Source organism: Oenanthe melanoleuca, chromosome 1, assembly GCF_029582105.1.
Source record: "Oenanthe melanoleuca isolate GR-GAL-2019-014 chromosome 1, OMel1.0, whole genome shotgun sequence".
In the NCBI taxonomy this organism is placed as follows: Eukaryota; Metazoa; Chordata; class Aves; order Passeriformes; family Muscicapidae; genus Oenanthe; species Oenanthe melanoleuca.
In genome coordinates this window covers 48,806,396-48,828,818 of record NC_079333.1, presented here as the reverse complement: position 1 = coordinate 48,828,818, position 22,423 = coordinate 48,806,396, and the positions used below count along the sequence as shown (strand labels likewise).

The following is a 22,423-nucleotide window of genomic DNA, read 5'->3' as shown; positions in this document are numbered from 1 at the left end:
GGCTTGCACTAGTTGTTTATAGATTGAATTAAATCTGTGAGTTCCTTTTTCTGAGCAAATGGTGGTTCAGGGTGATAAACTTCCCCAAATTCATCCCAATAGCTTCTGAAGTTATTTACAGAAATCAAAGGGTTATTTGGCCATTTGTTGTTTTTCTGCGTCTTGTTTTTGCATCTGTATGTCTGTAACAATAATATTTTACCAAAACCTGTGCTTTGAAGATAAACTCAGTAATGTTAAATTATTTTTGAGTAAATTCTGCTTGAAGGCCCTTGCTTTCCATTTCAGTCTCACCTTGTTGTGGTGACCACTGATTTTGTGAGGAGGAGACAAAGGACCCTGAATGTTCCCTCTCCCTGGGGAGCCAGCAGCCACTGTCCTGGAGAACGTTTCCCTCATTGTCTCATCTGCTGCTGGGGGAAAAAGACTCTTAATGACAATTCCAATGCTCTTAGGTGACTTTCCCACTTTGCAGGTGCCTTTTGACCTTTGTTACCTCTAAGAGCATCCTCCTTAGCAAGCCTGAAGGTCCTATACAAAACAAATCATAACAATACTGTCAGGCTTTGCAGGTACATGGCCATGGGAATAACATCATGGGAAAAAGAGGATGAAAAACACCATCCCACAGGCTCTAGGACACACTGCTAAGGCAGCACAGGGCTGAGTGGGGACCTGTGAGTGGAAATCAGGCAGCAGGGCTGCAGGGAAAGACCCTTAATGAAACCTGAGTCTACAAAAGTGCTCAGGGACACAAAGCTTCCAAACTGTGCTCTGGTTAGCTGAGGCCAAAGTAAAATACATCAGCCTGTGAGAAACACACTCCCTGTTGCTTCTTGAGCTATACAATTTACAGTAAGCAAAAGGACTGCATCTGCCTTTACATAATTTCTTGGCATACTTCAAAGTCTTGTATGCCTATACATAGGTGGTGTTCACCTTTTTTCACTTCAGTTCTTTTCATAACAGAGCATATGTTTAATGTACTTTTATTTTCCTGATAGCCTCCCTGGCTCCTGAGAACAGATGCATCCTATTTTTATACAAAAACACAGAATAATTTTGTCTTCCAAGAGTACAAGTAGGTGAGGAAGATCTGTGTAAGGGCTGACTTCTCCATTATTATGTTTTCTTCAGTTTGTTATTTACATCTGACAGTGTTTCAAAACAGTACCACCAGAGAGAAATCTCACTGCAGGAGGATTGCTTTCTGCCTTTTTTCAAATCCATTTGAGGTATTGTCTGCTTCAAAAGGCTTCCAGTCTAAGTAGAGAAGAGAAGCATGGAACAAGGCAAAGAAGAGAAGCAGAGAAAAGATAGTGTGACCTCCTGGTAGGCAGAAGGCTGAAGTCTGATTTCAAGTGCAATGGATAATCCTACCTCTATTTAATTTATCTGATGTCTTCCTAAAGCCTGTAAACCACTTTGATGTGTTTTTGTTGGCATCAAATCATATTTTGGAAAAAGCATATTAAAAGAGACATTTAATTTTGGTGAGAGTTGCTGGTGACTGAAAATTATGGATGTCTGATGGCTATTCAGTAGCTGCAGGCTTCTGTCCAGCTGCCATTTAACACCATTGGTGGCAGCTTCAGTGTGGGTGAAGAGGTAATAGATTCAAAGGAAGCAGCAACACTTACGTTTTCATCATCGTTATTTTTAATCAAATCAAGAGCAGCATGAGATGACTGGAATTACTGTACCCTTGGTCCATTAAATGAAGGAAAGATGCTGCATTTGGATGAACTCTGGTTTACCTTCTGAAATTCCAACTCTAATTTTTCAGGACTTGCTCTCAACAAAAGTAGCTATTTTTTTTCCTAGTTTAAGCACCTTCTTCAAAATTGTTTTCTTCTCACTTTTTTGTTCCTTGTAAAGAATCTCATTTCCCTCAAGTTCACTCAGAATATGTCAGATGCTTGAAATCTTATTTGTAGTATCAATTCAGGTGTTAAAATTTGGCTTTAAAAAGAGTTACTTAGGAGTTTGGGTTATTCAGTGTGACAAGTGACTGTTTCAAGAATGCCTGGGTTGATATGTACCTATTCTAAATGACAAAGGGAGCATATGTGAGGAATGGATAGAGTAGATCAGATCACCAAAGACTATGTGAGGGTTCTTTTTTAAATTGTACCTGGGCAAAGATATTGTGAAACTGCATATTGCTAAACTAAGGTTTGATCAAAACTGTAGATGTTCCCTAAAGAAAAAAGTCGATATGGAAATAAGATCTTACAGAAGTCTTCTCTAGGTCAGATGCTTGTGCTTTTCTCTGCTAGTTTAAAGGAAAAAAAAAAAAAAAAAAAAAAAAAAAAAAAAAAAAAAAAAGGTAGAGGTGTTCCTGTGCAACAGGATATGTTTTATATATTTTTTTTATTCAGTCTGATAGTTCATCCTTAGGCTATTATCCTGAAACAGCCCTCCTTCAACCACTGGCTCAAGTAGGTCTTTTGTATCCCAGAGGAAAAAAGCTTGATATCATATCAATATGTCAAATTGTCTTTGGTGAGATCACTTGTCTTTATTCACACTGTTACAGATACTCAGCTGACAGATTTTGTATAAAGATGCTGAAGCAAAATTTTCCTACAGCCAAGACCACACACCCATGGGAGTGATAGATTCATCCTGTGGACCCAGGGATTTCCAGATGATTTTTGCTTTGATCTTAGCTTCTTTTTAATTTTTTATTTATGGTGTTTGTCTTTGATACTAATCAGTGCAAAATTAATTTTCATAATTTTATACCCTGTAACAAAAAACAAGAGTTGGTAAGAGAAGTAGATTTGGTTATGCTGAGTAGTTTAACCCCCTTAAAGGATGAAAAGTTTAATGCTAAACGAAGAGACGTGCTCAGAAATTGTACTCTGTTCAAACAGACTGATTTGAGAATCCTAGTCTTTCTACTTAGGCAAAACAGTCCAAAAGACAGATTTTCATTGAATCTTATGTACATATAGATGTTCTCTTAATTAGGTGCTACATCAAATTAGCAGACAGTATAGTTATCAGCTGAAGTGCAGAGGAAAAACAAACCCAAGGGGCACTTACATTCTGAGACTACAGGAAAAAACAAATACTGGTGGATGCCAGGGAGCTGCATTTTCCAGGCAGTCTCCTTTCTTCTGAGATACAAGATATGTCAGCAATGTCTGTGTGTCTGCAGCACTTCTCTGCTTGACATTGCAGGAATAGGTGACTTTGGGTTGAGGTGGAAGAGCCTGTGTGGGGTTTACAGTCCCTGCTGAGCTCTGCGTGGCTTGGGTTAGACTGTGTGGCTTCCACAGGTTCCAGTGACTAGCAAGGACTTGTGTGCTGGTGTCTGCTGGGATGGGGAATGTACCCTGACCATAGGCAATCCTTTCTGCTGACATTTCTAATCTATTGATCTGTTGATCAGGTGAAAGTTCTGTGTGAGTCAGTCAGGCCTTGTCTTCAGTGACAAAGGAATGTTCTTTTATCCGCTTAACTTCTTGGCATTAACTCTACAAAAGATTGAATACGAAAAGGACAGTTTAGCACCAGTTAAAATGAATGCATTATTGGTATCTGGGCTTTTTTTCTCAACCAGTTGCATGCTAAGGTAGAATCTTTAAAGCCTTGTCTTCATTGGGGAGTCATACTAGGGGCACTTGCCTATGTGGTGCTCTGTACACACTCTGTCTTTTGGTGTTAAGACAAAAATGACAAGACGTACAAAAGTAAAATACAAAAGCAGAATGAACAAAATGGCAAGATATGGTTTATTTCCTAACTATTTTGTAATTACATAATCTTACTGGGATAAAAATGTTGTTTTGGAAAGGACAGTGAAAAACTACAGAAGTAATGGAGGCAAGGTCAAATAATAATCTCACAATTTCTGCTAATCGTTGCTGAATATGACCTACACATGTTGTGACTTGTGTAAATAATATTTTAGCTTAACTTTCCTATTCATAAGTTGTGGCTGCAAAAACAGCCTGCACTGTTCCATTCCCTTAGTCTCCTCTTTCTTCTGCACAAACACTTTTGTGTTTGGCAAACCACTTTTTTAAACACAGCAAGTCATCTCTATGTGTTTTATAGAGTACAATATGTCTGCACATCAATAGGCTACTCTATAGGAGACTATGATTTTAATACACTGCTGTGGTATTGGTGGCTTTTCAGACTGGCACTTGATGCTTTAATTCATTTTTTCTTGCTTTTTTTTCCTATTACTTAGTGAAAATATGCCCTATCAAAATTTTTTTATTGGAATGCCATCAAAGTGCTTTTTACTTGCAGCATTGTCACTGGTTTACTATAATAATATTATTCATAAATATTATCATATTCATTATTCATATTATCGTATTAAAACCTATTTTGCATTTATCTCAGTAGATGCTGGTATCCAGCTTTAGTGTTCTGTTTTATGGGTTTTCCCATCTTCATGTGTGTGCCAGGTGCTGGAAAGGCAAATACAAAGACAGGTCCTTGCCCTGTTGCACATCCTCAGCAAGTGAGGACAGCAAGGAAAGGAGTTCACAGCTAAGTGGTCACGTACATCTGCTCTGAGCAGCCACAATGGTGTTGTTATTCTTGCAGCTTTTAAATGCATATTTCACTGGTGAAATTTTGAACTGATAAATCTTTTTCAGAAGATGATGGGGGGGCACTGTGTGTTAAGCTGAAGTCTGTGACCCCTGCCATTTTATGAACAAAAGTGACAAGAAACCTCTTGCCTCACTCAATAAAATGATCAGTCACAACAGTGATTTACCAATTTCATATGTCTTTATCTACATCAAGGTTCCCTCTAGGAGCATGTGCTGTGTCAGTCAGTGAGAAATGCAGTGCAGATACTGGATAGAAATGCAGTTTCCAACAAAAATGCATTCCACCTAGAAATGGATTTTAGGGCAATTTAGTGATCAGGAATGTAGTACTATCATTAAATCTTGTAGCTTTTATTCACATATTTGTTGCCATGTTTTCTGGTCATGAGCAGCTTATGTAAGAATGGAGTAGTGAGTGTAAATAGAGTTCAGGAAAGGGGTCAGAATCACTGCAGTCTCTTCCTGCCACACAGCACCTAATATCACTTCTATTTGCAAATTCAGTATAATGACTCACAAGCACAGGAAGCCATAAACAAAATGGAAAAAAATGAGAGGCCCTGGAATGTATGGGGAAAATATCTGAAATTACCACTTCTGTCCTGTTGTGATGTCTGTCTTAAGGATTATATTAATATAATTATAAGGATTATATCAATAATATCAGTAGTAAGAATAATGTAATAAAAATAATAGCAATAAATATCTCCAGGTATGAAGAGCATCCAGAAGGATTAATCTTCTTTGGGAGTTTTACACTGCAATGGATGTTCCTAGTAGATTATTCATCAGGTCAGGTTTAGATGGTTGCTTTGGGATGATACAACTTGTGTTATGACAGCAACTTGGTTAAAACAAAGTCTAGAAAACTACTTTAGGTGTAGAAGCAATACAACAGGTAATAAAGATTGGTAAAAGGAATCCCATCTCCAGAGCTAATTGCCATCTCTAGAGTTTCCTAATCAGCTCTCTCTAGGGAGTCCTTGTAAGCTCTCAAAAATCCTGGTCCATGTTTTATATACTGGCACCTTTATATTATGGATATGGGTAAGGAGGTGAGAAAACTTCACTTAAATCTGCTGAGGGTCTCAAGTTATTAATGTGCTCTCAATTTCACGTTACATTTGGCCAACATAAGCACAGCGATCAAAATTTTCCTTTTTAATAGTGCAGTTGAAGAGAGCATTCAAACTTAGTTTAAAACTCTGGACACTCTGGTGGTGCCAAGCAAGTAATTTTTAGGATTTATAATAATACTTAGTTTTCTCATCCTAAATAGATACTCATCAACGTATGCATCATATATGGAAATATGTCAATAGTTAAATCCACCATTGCATCTATTTGTCTGGTTCCACTTGGTAGCCTCAAGTTTTTGTCTTCAGGACAGAGTGATTGCTATAGTAAATTAAAGAGCTATTGTTGAAAGTTATGGGGAAGGGGTCAATCTATAAAGAACAGAAACCAGTGCCCAGTGCTACAAGGTATATTAAAATGTATCTGTTATCTTAAATTTGCTTATGATAATGAGACCTAGGAGCATCTGCTTGCTTTAAAGAGAAGGCAGAGCACTAGTCCTGTTACTCAGCAGTCTCAAGGACTAGCTCTGTGTGAATAGTAGGAGTTTAATGTCGGTTTCTAAATTATGCCATCGATGTTTTGAAGATATGTTTTTACAACTTGACAAGTTTGAGATTCCAGATAGCTAATTTTGATGTAATCATCTTGCTCTTTTCCTAAATTATTTTGGTGGTATCAGTAATAAATTTGATTTTAGTCACTGTTGGACAGATCTGTGGCTGTTTTGCTGAATACTGTATGAATATATGTATGCATGTGCATTCCCCTACACTTAGTACAATATTCGAATGAGTGTTGATATGTGCAAATCATTGTTCTCTGTATAAAGATATGTTGAAGCCTGGATAAGTGGAATGTTTTTCTATAAAAACAGCCTATTTAAATCCAATTAGAGCATCTTGTTGTTTCTATAGTTATGCAAACATATTGCACCTTTACTCTAAACAATGCCTTGCATAAAGTGATGTTGGGATTGGATCACTCATAGCACTTAAGCACTATTAAGTGATCATCCTTTATCATGCAGAATAATGTATTTTATTGATATGTATGATGTGGTAGGTATACATATTTCTTAATTATAATGTGTGGGCCCAGTATTAGCCAGTAAGAACAATGTATTATGTAAAAAGTAAGAAGAATCTTTTAAAAATGCCTACTGTATTATCCAAAGGAATTAGCATTTGCTAGATTGCCAGTCAGCCAAGGTTTTACAAGAGTTATTGTCATTTTGATTCTCGGATGAGTCATTTGGTACATTGCCCCCAAAGGCACCTCATTATGATTCAGTGCACAGCATATAAAATTGCTCAGGCTTTCGGGGCTCCATGGAAAGCGAGTGGGGGTAGCGGTGGCTCAGCCTTGTGAAGCAGCAGCATTATGCTTAATTGACACCTTTGATGTAGCCCTAAGACAGCACCTGCACCTCCCACTGCTGCTCTGAAGACGTCAGCCTTACGCAGAAAAGGCTTCTGCTTATGAATCCTGCATCGCGTTCAGCTCGCTCTGTGAGCAGCCCCAGCTATCCTTAACTAATCCCATTGCTTCTCAGTTTGGCTGCAGCTTGGCTTAGCACAGAGCAGGAATTTTGCTGCTTGCTCCTATCCTAGGTTAAACAGTCAGATTTGGTCCATGTTAGAACTCATAGAAGGTAAGTCAAATGGCTTGTTAATATCCTTAGAATGTAAATATTCTCCTAAGATTCAGAATCTGGGAATTTGATTGTCTCTTCTTTTTATCAAAGCACTTACAAGTGTAGACTCTGATAGAGCAGTTGCTTGTTTAAGAATATTTACATGTGTATGTGATACATGCTTCATAGTGTTTCTGTCAGTGCTTCAATGTGAACATTATTGATATCCTCTTGTGTGATTACTTTGTAGTAGAATTCTGTCCTCTGCTGGCATTGTTTTGGTAATTTATTGGATAAAGTCATGTGCATGTGAAGATGCTTTTATAAAGATAGGCACAGACATATGGGAATAAACTTGCTTATTTGAGAAAGTGATGCTTTCCTATAAGTCAGACTGGAGGAGTTATAACCAATTCATTTGCCTCCAGAAAGCCCTTCTAGGTTAAGTCTGAGGTGATGTTTGGGTCAGATAGTATTGCAGAAATCTCTTCAAATTGTTGAGTGAGGAAAAGCAGACAGCTGATTTGTTCTTGCAAGCAATACTGTGTTTTGTTTTTAGCACTTCAAGCCATAGTTAAATGAAATGAAAAGGTTTATGTATGTGTCCTGTAAGGATAACAAAGCATCTTGTTTCCCATTACTTTCAAGTACAGCAACAATGAAGTTTAAGAAAACACGATCACATTCTCTGCCATTGACTGAACTCTTTTCAGGTTTTTTCACTATTTGCTTTCACTCTGTATAAAAAAAGTTTTAATGAGCCAAAAATCTAAGGAAATAATTGTTTTTTGAATGATCTTATTTAATGTTTAAAACAAAGACTGAGAAGAAAATTAATCTGCTCAACAGAGACTGAAAAAAAAAATTTGATTTAACTATTGTTTTCCTTTAATCATGCCTCGTATTTATTTTTTTCAATTTCTTGTCCTTTTAGTGAATGGAACCCCTGGTAGCCAACTTTCTACTCCCCGCTCTGGGAAGTCTCCAAGCCCATCTCCCACCAGCCCAGGAAGCCTACGGAAACAGAGGGTAAGGAAATAAGGAAAGTGATTTCTGAGCATGGCTAGGGAGAGTCCAGCATAGCCAATGTCCAATAGCCTGCTCCCTTCTGATCCCTTGTGTGTGTGTAGAGCCATAGGGTAGAAAAGCCTGGCTACAATCCTTGTGTTTGTAAAACACCCTGAAGTGAAATCCAACTGTTCTGTGCCAGTCAAAATGCTAAATATACTGAGAACTAGTTTTTCCTTGGGGGAAAAAACCAGGGGTTTCTCTCCTTTTTCACAAAACTTTTTGTTTGTTTGTTTGTTTTACTTTCTTTTTCCAAGTGTTTCTCAAGTGAAAGACAATGTCAAAGAAATCTCTTTTGTTCCTAACTCACTCTGGGCATTATGTCACTTGCACAACCTACAGACTGCTTTGATTTTGAAGCAAGGTGAAAGAATGCACTGTGGAATTTAGCTGTTTTATCACAGCCTTGTGCAGTGAAGATACTATCAGCACCAAGGCAATGTGAGACCTGCCAGTCACTCTCCTGGAGGAGAGTTGATAGTAGCTGTAGGTTCCCCCTAGTTATCCTGTATGGAGTAATCTACAATATTCCTAAGCATCCAGAACTAAGCTAATGCCTATGTTACTCTGATAAAATATTACTTCTTCAACCCAAAAGCTCCACATGCTGATTTAATTAATTTTATCTGTTTAAAGGAAATAAGACAGGTGTCTGTGTATTTTCTGCTGTTTTTCAAACTGTGGTCAGTTGTCAATGAAAGCATCCCTGAGGCAGTACTCTGTATCTCAGACTTGTTTATAAACAGAGTTTGAACACAAGCTTTTTCTGCCTTTTCAGTATTCAAACAGACATCATTCATGCCTCTCAAAATAAGGGGATTATGTACAGTGCTTGACTTTAGGAGCTGGTGCAGACCTGATTCCCCAGATACTCAGATCAGAAATAGCTGTAGCATGACCTGACTCCCTTCTAGCCTGTAGACCCTTCTTCATATCTGATGTCTGCCAGGGAGCTGAGGAATTGTGCATGTCCAAGCCTTACCTCTGTCTGGGATACAGCTATGGGTTTCTGCCATGACTTGTTTACAGACAAGCAGCTGACTGTGGTCTTGCAGTGTAGGGACAGCCAGTGAGCAGCTGCTTGGAGCCTCAGGGTAGTGTCATGGTTTTCATCATCCCGTACACAGAGAGTAAAGATGTGAGTTCCAGTGGGTAAGCTGGTGCTAAAATCTTCTTGAATGCAATGTCTTCCCCACCTGTTTGTTCTTGCTCTCAAGGCTTCTTAATGAATCATTAATAAGTCACTGGAGAGGGAACAAAGAGTCTTCCAAATGAATTATACATTGGTGATGTGAGGGCGTCTGTTTAGATGGATGATACCAGTTTACATTGGATTTGCATTTGCTGTAAGGCTGTCTCTTCACTGGTAACTTTCCTAAACTTTCTTTCTCACCACTGATGCTTTGCTCTCCACAGTGAAGAAATGTTTTTCTGCTAACGTTTGTGGATGGGTGAGTGGGAACCATGTGATCAGCACCATTAGACTCAAGGGGTTTCTAGGCACAAGATTTCTGACTCTCAAATGTGAAGAGGAGAGCAGATGGGCTTCTTTTTATGTGTAAGTGTAATAAGATCACCAAGTGGCAGTGTTATGGATGCAAAGTGCTATGCAGCAGTAACAAAACCAGATTGCTAACTGTAGAGAAAACAAATATTGAAGTGTACAGGAGAGATAAGGCATTGCTAGAAAGTTGAATTCTCTTCTCCAATATTTGTATTCTGACCTTGGTAGGGGAGCTTTCATGCTTGTCTGGCTTTATTTTAGACAGATTTATTTATTTTACCTGATGAAACATGGAATATATTCATGTAAAAATAGATTGCAATCATGTAAAATGCATTGCAATAACATTATTTAGGTTACAAAATCAACTCAGAAGTTCAGGGACAGAAATTTAACACTCAGTCTGAGAATTTATTTCATCTACTTTGATGTTTAGCTTGTGAAGTGAATGAGTTAGAAGTTCAGTATAAAAACATATGATTGTGTCATTATAGGTTATAATGTGCATTCCAATGAGGAAATAAGGCATTAAGCACTGCTTGAAAATCATGATTTCCTTGTTAGCAGTATAAATGGTGTTCTGTTAGTTTTAGTACAGTTTTTTGTGTCTTTTCATTGTAATTTTACTTAGAGAGGGTTTTTTATGTACCATATTGTTATGAACCAAATCTAAACCTGAAGTGTTTTGTTTTGTCTCCAGTGGCTTCAGCTACAGTGCTGACAAGCCAGCTGCAGGATGAGGTTTGTTCCCTAGGAGGTTGCTGAAGTGCTAGTATTATGTGATAAACATATAAGGGAGAAGAGATGGATTTAAGTTCCCATCTTGTCCCCAGAGTTGAGAGGTGAGGTGTTCCTGCCCTGAAAGAAAAGTGTTGGCTGCTGTAGGCATGATCTGGAGTTGAAGGTGATGGCTGGTTTTCTGACTGCTCTGTCTTTCTCTCTTTACCTGCACTTTGAGAGAGCTACTGCTTTAGAACTGAAATAAGATGCTGGGTCCTCCTGGGAGCACCAGCTCACCTCTGTAGTTTGTGGTGTTTTGTGCCTCCCTCTGCAGTTAGAGTTACAGGAGTTCCTATTCTCTCATGCCATCAGGTACAGGGGATGCTGTTGGGTCTGGAAGATGATAGGAACACTTCCCCTAGCCTAGCCTGGTTCACCTTGAATTAACTAATCAATCAGCTCTTCAGCATCCCCATCCAGTGCTGTGAGGGAGTTGTAGGCTTGGGACATCACAATGCCCAGGGGTCTAGGCAGGCTGCCAGTGTTTCTCCTGGGAAGAGGCACCAAAGCAAGGTACTTCCACAAGGGGAAGGATTTCTTCCTGGGAATAATAAAGACCTGCAGAGTGCATTAGGCAGCTTAAAATAGGGATTAATCATCTTACTTACTGACATTTCATCACTCAACTTTTTAAAAAATAAATTCTGGCCTTTGAAGGATAATTTTCCACTGATGCAAATAATGCAAAAAGTGCTGCTGTGGTACATACTCAGGAAAACAGCAGTCTTGTAACCCTATAGATAAAATTTTGTACCCTCAAAAGCCAGAATATAAAAGATAAATTTTATCCTTTCTCATTTCCATATGTATGTGGCTGAGTTGTTTTCAGAAATTCAGAAGTCAGTGAAAGTTATATTTTTATAATCTTGTGCGAAACTCAGTCTATATTTGAAGAAAGTAAGATTTGAAAGATTAATTTCATGGGTGTAATTCACGAAGTTGAAAGTGAACTAGGAACAATTTATCAGCTGTCTTAGCTAACTGTCAACCAATTTTCAGCTTCTGAATATTTTAACTAGCAAGCTGTGTGCTATAGCTACTCTTTCTTGCCATTTACTTATTTCTTTATTCTTAAATGGGAAAATAAGATTATAGTTTTAAAATTATTATGAACATCATTAAGTTTTTGTGTTTAGTTTTTTTTTTTTTTCCCCAGAAGATTAACACATTTGAAATTCAGGTTTGAAATAGAGGATTCAAGTAGAGTTGCTGTGTTGCCCATAAATGTAGTTCCTATTGCAACAGAGTGCTGTTAACTATGCAGACTCAGAACAGGTGCCATGGCATTTAGAAAAAAATTTTAATATTTTTACTATGTTCCTAGCAGTTACAACCTACAGAATAAAGAAAAATTAGATTTAAGGTACCTCTTGACTGATTAGACAGGCTGAATTCTATGTACATAAGGATTTTTTTTGAGTTGTATGTTGTCAAGAATCTGAGTCGTTCAGCAGTTTTTGTCTTCTTATAAATCTATGCAAAATAATAAATACATTCTCCTTGGAATTTCAAGAAACCAGCTCTCTGGCTAATTATAGGCAAGAAAAATTCTTTCAGAGAGGAAAACTTTTTTAAGACTTTCAAGCATTTAAAAGCATGTGAAAAAGTAGAGAAAATGACACTGAAATCTATTGAATAATTTTGCTTTAAAGCAATCACAGAGTTATGAAAATAAACACAAAAATATTCTCTAAATATTAAAATTCAGAAATATCTTATTTTTCAGTTCCAAATGCATATATCTTTTTTATATTCAGAAGCAAAATACTATTCAAAATTCTGGTGTGTTAACCTTCTCTAGCAAATCAAGATTCCTTTTTCCTGTAATATGTATCAGAAATTCCCAAACTGGATATTCTCAAAAGAAATTTTAATAATTAACTAGCTAGTTAGTATTCAGAATAAGACGTTCTTGACTTTAAAATTGTTTCAAACTGTTCTTTTGTCTAGATTGTTTGCAACATAATAGAAATATATTTAAGAACTGATTTTTCACTCTGCCAGTCTAATGTTTTCTACTGTGTGTATACAAGTCCTTTGGCACAATACATACAGAAGAAACATTCTAGGGAATCAACCCTCCTTTAAGGTACTTAAATGCCTTTTACATCATACCTGTAAATATAAATATAAAATATAAACCTGCACTGTTTGTTGAGATCACAGGTTGAAATTTGTGAAGCATTCATTTTAGCTAGTCCTTTTTTGTAATATAGCTTTCAGATCCGTTCATTTCTTGTCTCAGTTATCTTACTGTGATTATAAAAAGCAAAACAAATCCATTCAAGGTGAGCCCAAAAGCTGGCCCAATCAGCTTTCCATTCTCATGTTTTCTTGTACTTTGTCTTACAGGGATTTTTTGTTACAATTTGTTCATATATTCTATATGGAAAGGATCCCCCAGAAGACCTTAAAAATATCAGAGAATGGCTATGAGATATGTTGGGCAACTGCCCATTCAGAACCCCTCTCAACCACGAGTTATGGTTAATTCACCTTAAAAAGACAGTGCCCTGTCCTCTACCACTTCTCTTTTTTGAGCTTTCATTCCGTGTGATTGTGTGTCTCGATGAGGGTTGCTGTGTAGGTGGGACAGGGCAATGTATCATCCCATAACACCTCTGGCACTTGAGGATTGTCTGATCCATCAGAGGACCGGAGTGTGTTGAGAGAATGAAGGGTGCAGATCCACTCAGACTCTGCTGTCATGAGCTGGTTGCTTGGCTACCGACAGCAAGAGACGGTGATGGGGGGACAAGTGTAAAACACTCTGTCTTTTTATACACACACACACACGGGCACAGAGGGGCTGTGGAGAGGAATGCCATTGTCAGTACAACACAGGCAACAGCAGTATTCTGTCATAGACAAATATTGTTTGAACAGTGTTTAATAGGAAAGACTCAAAGAAAAAAGTAATTGCCTCTGAAAATATGTTGTACGTTGAAACTTTAGTTTTATTTACTAACCATTTTTTTGATTAAAAATAATACTATGATATGACATTAAGACAACAATATGAGTATATAGAACATGTATATTTTGTGTTAAACATGTCTTCTGGTCCACAGTAACAAAAAGAATATAAGACAGTTGCAGTGCAACAAATCCAACAGAATAAACAAATCTATACTGCCCTTCATCTTACAGGACCTGTATCGCCCACTCTCTTCGGATGATATGGATTCAGTAGGAGACTCAGTGTAAAAGAGAAAATGGAACAATGTTTATGGTTTGTGATTTGATGAAGGTTTAACATTTTTAAAGAAAATAGCTGCTAATTTACAGTAATAGTGAATCGCACAAAAGAGTTTTGCATATTTAATATTAACAACATGGGGCCAAATTAATTCTAGAGTGTGGGGGTATTTTTTGGCTTTATCACTGCATTTTAATGCAAGAGTTTGTAATGAATGAGCCATTGAATATGTCCATCAAATCCAGAACAACATTGTGCATACTCAAAGGCACAAAGATTGGATAAGGTGAATATAACGCACAAATCCATAGCGGGCACATTTATGAATAGCACTATTTTTATCATCTAAGGTACTGATTATATGTTCTGTTTTTACCATATGTATCTTTATTCATTTTGATATGAACAGTTAATGAGTACTTTGCTTTTACCAGCGAATAGGTAAAATGCAGAGAAGAAAAAGCCTGCCATATTAAACTGCTTGCACCACGCTGTCAGATCCCAACACGCACATTTGAAACACTCTAAGTTCACTCTTTTTATCCAAATGAAAAGAAAGTGAAGAAATCCTGTGTGGTCACAGGGCAAAAGTAATTCTTTCAAAGCAGTGTTCAAATTCTCTTCACTGCATTGCCATCTGATGACTGCAAACAGCAGGGTGCTCACAGGCATCATGAATGTTTTACCTGGCAAGGGCTGTTAATGCTGATCATCCGTGTGTTACAAGAAAACAGGGACAGATTTCTGACCGAGGCAATACGAGGGCCTGCTGGCTAGCAGCGTCATCTGACATACATGGGATGACATCTTTTGGAAAATATATTTTGCCTCAGAAAGTAGTTCATTATTTTCACTTATGTTAAGAACGGGAACATCATTTTTTATTTCCTATAAGGAGACATTTTGTGCATTTTAAAAAGAAAGCCTACAGAAATGGTGATACTGTAAATCATCCTCCTATTGACCTAATTTTTCTGTTTTTGCAGTATCTAGGGGTGCTCTTTTTGTACAGCATGAATATGCAAAACTCCTTTAGTGTAAAAGTAGGTCGTGCATTATAACCAGTTGCTTAGCAAATATCTACTAATTTTCATTTGTTTTCTGCTGCTTTATTGTGAGAATCTTAGTCTGCTTAATTCACATAATAGCAACATTTCCCATCACATGTTATATTTAAGTCCATAGACACTTTTGAAGTCTTATACCTTTCCCTTCATTTTCTCAAATACTAATAATTTAAGAATTAGAAATCAGTGTGTTTCTGATTCTCAGAAAAAATCTATAGAGGTTATATTTTTTAGCTATTTAGTGATGATTTAATATATTTTGAAACCAGGAAAATTTACTTAATTGAAGAAAAGGTTTAGCTGCCACATGCCAACTTCTAAATGTTGTGTAATAATTCCTTTTGACTGATTTGTCCATAATAAAATTCAGCAGATGGAAAATATTGGCATGTGATGTTATGGCTTTTTTATCAACATGATTGTCTTTACAGAGGATATTTGCAAAAATAAATAAAAGGGCAGCAGAATACAAAACTTACTTTCTCTGTTTCCAATACCTGGTTCCAGTATCACCTGGAGAGAAAGTCATTGATCTGGCAGGTTTGCTGAAGTAGCAGGTCATTCCCTTTTTAAATGCATGTTTTTCAATTCCTGCTTAAGACTTCAATCTAAAACTTTTCCTAGCCATAAGAACAGTCCATCCCTTACCCCATACCATAATGCATAGGCTGCCTATTCTACTGAAAAAGTTCACAGCTGTGAAGTTACTTGCATTTTCAGCTGTTATGAGGGAATGTCTTTGCAAAATTTATTACTTGGTCCTGAGAAATGCATATTATATAAAGGTGCATTGGGATCAGTTTCTAACAATTCAGGCAATTTGACCAGATTGAGCAAAATATTTACTGACATTTCAAATATTGTTTTTTCCTGTAAAGAAAATAAATTCCAGGATTTGTATTTTTCCTCCCTTCTCCCACATAGGCGACTGCTGCTTTAAACAGTTTATTAAGAATGTTCTGCGCAGGGAGCACAGATTGCCAGCAAACCTGAATCCCACAGCTTTGCTTAGCTGTGGAAAAGAAAAAATGGACCTTATATCAGTAATTGTTATCATAGTGAGTTCTCCATCAAGACTGTTTTAAAAAAGAATATGCTAGTCCATAACATTTAATCATTTCAACAGATGACTTGTATTAAGGGGCTATTCAGGGGCAAGATGTATCATTAATATTTCATTTTAGGAATGAAAGTCCCTTAGAGATTGAAAAGGTACACTGTTTATAGACTTTGAGATCCCTTTTTGTGTGGAATGTAATTCCCATTATACATGAGCAGAAATGAAATGTTTCTTTTGAGCAAGACCAGAAGGTTTCAGTTTGTGGGTGAAACTGAAATTGTGTTCCTTGATGCTGTAGTTCTACTTGCAACAGCACAGGTTTTAGTTTGTTCCTAGATTTCATCAACTGCATTAAATAATAGAATAGCTTAAGCAACTTTATAGTGTTTGAACCTCTGATAGTTTTCTCTGTATGCTGCATTATTTGTGCCTACTCCAAGGTGATTATGATGTAGCTGAAGAGTCTTGTATAGATTGTGAAAGCTTTTCTTCCCTTTGAGCTTTATGAATACTTGTGGTTATTTCCCTAATGCTTTCTGCAACTTTGCTTTGTTTTGTTTTTTAAATCTCTTTTCTTCTTTTGTGCAACAAGCAGTTCACCTGTGAAGCACAGAACGCATGTTTGTATTGACACGCACATGCACACGTACACAGACTAAAGGCTTTGAGACCCATGCGCTGCTACGTCACATTTGTGACTTCAGACAAATAAGTGGGGAAATGTTTTACCAGGAGGATGCTCGTCTGGTGGGATTCACTACAGCTCTGTTAAAGCTGGGGGGGCTGCACCAACCATTACTTGCCGAGCAGCCATCCCAGGGAATTCTGTACAGTTTTAAGAGATCACATCTACAAGCAAGGGCTAAGTTCAAACTGACCAGAAGTTTGTGACAAACCCACCATTGACTCCAAGGTGGGAAGGATAGAGCCTTACGCACAAATGCATACACACAGACAAAACATTAATCCTACATTGAATTTGAATATTTGAAATGGTGTTCTTTTGACATGCTCAGTCTTATGCCTCCTCTTGAGTGGTACTGTTCTGCAATACATTAAGACATGCAAAATTAGAGATCTTTTGTTGAAATCAAAAAAATCTTTAACATTCATTATGCAATGCGAAAATTGCTTTCCGATTTGTAAAATAATTCAGAGACAGCACATTACATTTAATTATTTTTCTCTTTAATTCATTTCCACAGGGCATATTTGGCTGAAAGATGAAAATTCTGGGGTATTAATATTGTGGCTATAAATTTATATTACAAGAAAGGATATATAATGTTCAATACCCTAGAAGAGCACCTGGATTGAGATTGTGTGGAGTAATAATTGAGATTAAATAATAGTGTTTTCTTCTGCAGTTTCATAATTCACTCTGCAGTGTGAACTTTATATAGTGCATATGTTACAAAAACTGCACTCTGAATGTAAAATGAATTAACAGTAATATAGAAAATAACCTCTGATCAATTCAAGTTTACTGTTTCTGTCAAAAATGTAGAGAAATGAACAGACAGAAAATCTTTATGGTGCTAAATTACCTCATGACTTGATTAATGCATAGATTAATGCATAGATTAACGTTGTCTGTGCTTTTTCTTGTATCCAATTAATGGTGTGCAACCAAATACAAGATCAGTTTTCATTTAATCTTCACTTTCAGTTCTATCTGCTAGTGACAAGAGCTTGTAACTATGACTGATGAAAAGTAACTTTACAAAGCACGGATAACAATACCTTTATGTGCAGAGCAAAGCAAGCAAGTGGTTGTCACTCTCTTTGGAAATGGGTGTGCTTCCCCCAGTAAAGCCCTTCCACACAGAAACCAGGGTCTGCTGAGCAGAGCAGTGCTTGTTGCCCTGACAGTTTTGGGCAGCTGAGCTGGCCTGTGTCCGAGCACCCTGAGTCCCCGTGGCAGGCAGTGGGTCTGCAGGTGACACTCCTGTCGTGGCAGGCAGTGGCTCTGTAGGTGACACTCCTGTGGCAGGCAGTGACTCTGTAGGTGACACTCCTGTGGCAGGCAGTAGGTCTGTAGGTGACACTCCTGTGGCAGGCAGTAGGTCTGCAGGTGACACTCCTGTCATGGCAGACAGTGGCTCTGTAGGTGACACGCCTGTGCCATGGCAGGCAGTGGCTCTGTAGGTGACACTCCTGTGTCATGGCAGGTAGTGGTTCTGCAGGTGACACCCCTGCGTCGTGGCAGGCAGTGGCTCTGTAGGTGACACATCTGTTGTGGCAGGCAGTGGCTCTGGAGGTGACACTCCTGTGGCAGGCAGAGGGTCTGTAGGTGACACTCCTGTGGCAGGCAGTGGGTCTGTAGGTGACACCCCTGCCGTGGCAGGCAGTGGCTCTGTAGGTGACACGCCTGTGCCATGGCAGGCAGTGGCTCTGTAGGTGACACTCCTGTGGCAGGCAGAGGGTCTGTAGGTGACACATCTGTTGTGGCAGGCAGTGGCTCTGTAGGTGACACTCCTGTGGCAGGCAGTGGGTCTGTAGGTGACACCCCTGCCGTGGCAGGCAGTGGGTCTGTAGGTGACACGCCTGTGCCATGGCAGGCAGTGGCTCTGTAGGTGACACTCCTGTGGCAGGCCGAGGGTCTGTAGGTGACACCCCTGCCGTGGCAGGCAGTGGCTCTGTAGGTGACACGCCTGTGGCAGGCAGTGGCTCTGTAGGTGACACTCCTGTGCCATGGCAGGCAGTGGCTCTGTAGGTGACACTCCTGTGTCATGGCAGGCAGTAGGTCTGTAGGTGACACCCCTGCCATGGCAGGCAGTGGCTCTGTCGGTGCCACCCCTGTGGCAGGCAGTGGCTCTGTAGGTGCCACCCCTGTGCCATGGCAGGCAGTGGCTCTGTAGGTGACACCCCTGCCATGGCAGGCAGTGGCTCTATAGGTGACACTCCTGTGTTGTGGCAGGCAGTGGCTCTGTAGGTGCCACCCCTGTGCCGTGGCAGGCAGTGGCTCTGTAGGTGACACCCCTGTGCCATGGCAGGCAGTGGCTCTGTCAGTGCCACCCCTGCCGCGCACACACCGCGCACTGACGCTCCCGCGCGGTTTTGTGTCTGTGGCTGTGCTCTGTTCGCTTCAGTTAACCCTCAGCAGTGAAGTGTAAGAAAGCTGTACTGTACTCAGCGTGTACTTGTTGTCTGGTGTTATATGGGGTAATTAGGTCGTGGTTTGCCCTGCAATACAGTGTTTTGGAATTTGGGCTCTAGTGAAAGAGGAGCTAACAATGTTTGTGCTAAGGCCTCTTCGTTTTCTTAGTTGCACTATGATATTGTAAATATTGGCACATTTACAACATAAGTTTAAGATTTTACAAAGTTATGCGTACACTTATTTTTTTTAATGAGAAGTGCTTGGATATTTGCTTTTAAAAGTATACCGTTTTTGTATTAATGTGATGCAGGAAACCAAAAAGAAAGCTGTTGATTTATCAACAAGACATGTAAAACTTGCAAAATAAACACCGATGAATGTTCTATTTCTTATAATCAGCTGACAAAAATCACCTTCATTTTTGTGCCATTGTTTCATCATACTGTATTGTACTTGTGTTTCATATTTGACCACGTCATCCTGGTTGCAATTTGTTATTTTGCTAGATTTAACATTAATGTAGATTATTGTAAGTGATGTAATAAATATATATTAAAAGTACACACTGTTCAGAGAATTTATTTTGGAAACATGATTAACAGGCTTTAACAAAATTCTTGCAGTTGGTATTGCTTGTTCATTTTGGATCAACATTGTCCATCTAACCTTAAGCATATGGGATTCATGCATCCGAATGGGTTCCTTTAAACAGTTTCTTTTTTTAGTAATAAACTCAGGGCTTAGATACAAAAAATGCATCAAGGAGGAATTTGATTTGTAGTGGGTGTTGTGAAGACAGTAAATATAACTGCCTTGAATTGCTTATGGGTAACTTTGTGTGCACATGATGGGATAGATTTGAAGTATGAAGTGGGGAATAAGTAGAATATCCAAAGCAAGGTACCAGCTCCCTACCAACAGCTGAGTCCCAGCAGCACTTCTCCTAAGATAAGTATTAGGAAAATATGCTTGTAAAAATCTAATAGTACCTGATGTGTTTTAAAATGAGTACCTAATTTTCTGATACATCTTTCCACTCTTTAAAGATGCATATCCACACATCCATAGCCTAGTTTTATTTCTTGTTTGGCAGGGATGGGGGAAGAGAGGTGTTACAAATTCTGACATGTCATCTGCCTGCCTGATGCTTCAGCTGATGTTCATACTTTATTAGAGAGAACTGTGGGCCTGATGAAAGTTCTAGTTTTGAAATACTCTTGGTTGCTGTTAAGTAGGTCTGCCTAAAATAAGGTGTACACATATGGAAAGGAAACAATATGACAGAAATGGGAAAAATTAGGAACGAAATAACTGAGGTATCCGTCTCTACCAAGAAACAGTTAAAAATACAAGGAGAGCGTTTAAAATCCAACTAAATAAATATAAAGGAAAGTGTTTATTTTGTTGTGCCCTTAATTAGGTGAAGAAATAAGAACTTCCTTTTGGTAGCTTTTCAATTTCTAGTCTGTAGTTAAAAATCTTACCTGTGTATAAGTAACTTTAGAAGAGGTAAAAGGAAACCTTCACATTGCATCACCACACATGTAACTTTTTATGTTAGCCACAATAAGGATACAGAAATGACAGTAATAACTTCCGATGCCATGAATCTGATACTTCACTTTTTGTATCATCAATCTTTTCTGAATGATGCCAAAGGCTGAGTGAGCCTAGAGTGAATTATGGCTCAACTTTGGAAGCAGCTGTTAGGAACTAGAGGAGGTTAGATTTAAATTTATTGTTAAATACTGTGTAGGAAACTATATTGGTCTTTCTGAATTGTCTTGTTACACAAATCAAATGAGTGAATAAGCATCCAATGCTACAGCTTAGTGAGGGGATCTTAATAAAACAAAGTGCTTCAAGCTTGCAAATTTAACTTCAGTCTGTCAGCTCCATTTCCTTGCAAACTCTCCCATTTGTCCCTCTATCCCTCTAAGAAAACCAACACAAGACCCTGATAATATGGCAGATAAATGCTTGTGTCATTTGAACTTATCTCTTCTCCAAGTTGAGTAAATCCTGCATTGCATAAATGAACAACAACAAAAAAATCACTTCCCTCTCTTAAGTGTCTAACAAAACAGGGCAGGATGTAGAATTGTGAATAAGTTTGTAAGCAGGTTTGCATACATTTTTTACTGTTCCTTTCCACATGAAACGGTTTATAAATAAATTTGAATCTGATGTGCTGGTTTAGTATCCAAACTGGAAAAGAAAACAATTGCATCATTTCTCTTTCTATACATTGAACTCCACTAGTTTCCATTTTTCAGCATGAACATGGTGGATTTAATGTTTTTTCATGAAGCAATTTTTTGCCAACTCTGTGCTGTTTACATGAAAACTTTCTTCACTGTCTCAGCTGGCTGGGCAAAAAAAATGTAAGGTTAAACAAAAGAAAATCAAAACCATTTTTCACTGGATACAATTGGGAGAGAGAATTTCAGTGTGACCCTTTGCTTCTCTCTACGTTGAATAAAAAAAAAATCAGTTTATCTTCTTAAAAGTTACATCAAAATGTATTACTTTATTGTTTTAAACCAGCTGTCCTCTGCTTTTGTTCTCTGGTGATGTACCATTTTGCTGTTCACTGACTTACTTATTTCTTGCTTAACACTGTTACATATTACAGGAATTTTTTTATCCCCTTCAAAATCTTTCAAAGCTAATACCTGCACTGGATGGCTGTCTTTATTTTCCCATTATTCGTGATCATCTTTAGGCAAAGGAACTGAGCCTTTCAGGAAGTTATGACAGCTACCTTGCAAAGGTTGTTTTAAAACCAGACTGAACACTAGTATGAGCTCCAAAAGAGGTGAGCATGGGGGCCTAAATGCTTAGTTTTGGTTTTAAAGCTATTTTTCCTTACTGAGTTGAACTTCATCTAACACATATTACTGACATGCTTATCTTTTTGTATTTTTTTTAAATTCTGTAGATTTCTTTGAAATAGGGACATCTTAAGAGACACAATTTAAAGACATTAATAATTCTCTTCTCCTGAGCCTGCTTCCGGAATTTACACTATGTTTACTAATTTTAGTCCTCACTTCATTAAGCCAGTTTCTAAAAGAGGAGAGCTCTGCATGAGATCCAAACTTAGTGTTACACCTGTGTGCTTTTCTGTTACTCACATTTCATCCAGATGCTTCCTTCATACTGGGAAAATACAAAGGAACCTATTGTTGGGAGACACTGTAGACTCCACATGTGCTAGGAAAGATTTCGAGAGGTTTAGAAAACAGAATGCAGTGTTTGGGGCTTAAGATTCAGGAATCTGAATTGCACTGACAAACTTCCTAGTCATACTTGCTTAAGTCTCTTTTCATAACTGCTGACACTA

At 38.2% G+C, this 22,423-nt stretch overlaps 1 protein-coding gene across 5 annotated transcripts in view; it reads left to right on the top strand.

Moving 5' to 3' along the window:
• Positions 1-22,423, top strand: part of DCLK1 (doublecortin like kinase 1) — a 224,244-nt gene that overhangs the window by 151,196 nt on the left and 50,625 nt on the right. For 2 of the 5 annotated variants that reach the window (XM_056497829.1, XM_056497838.1), the window contains exon 6: positions 8,231-8,325. In XM_056497829.1, coding sequence (XP_056353804.1) covers positions 8,231-8,325 — 95 coding nt within the window. Of the gene's footprint in view, positions 1-7,122; positions 7,315-8,230; positions 8,326-13,798; positions 19,639-22,423 lie in introns of those variants that run through there. The other 3 variants (XM_056497862.1, XM_056497855.1, XM_056497846.1) reach the window with 3 other exon arrangements.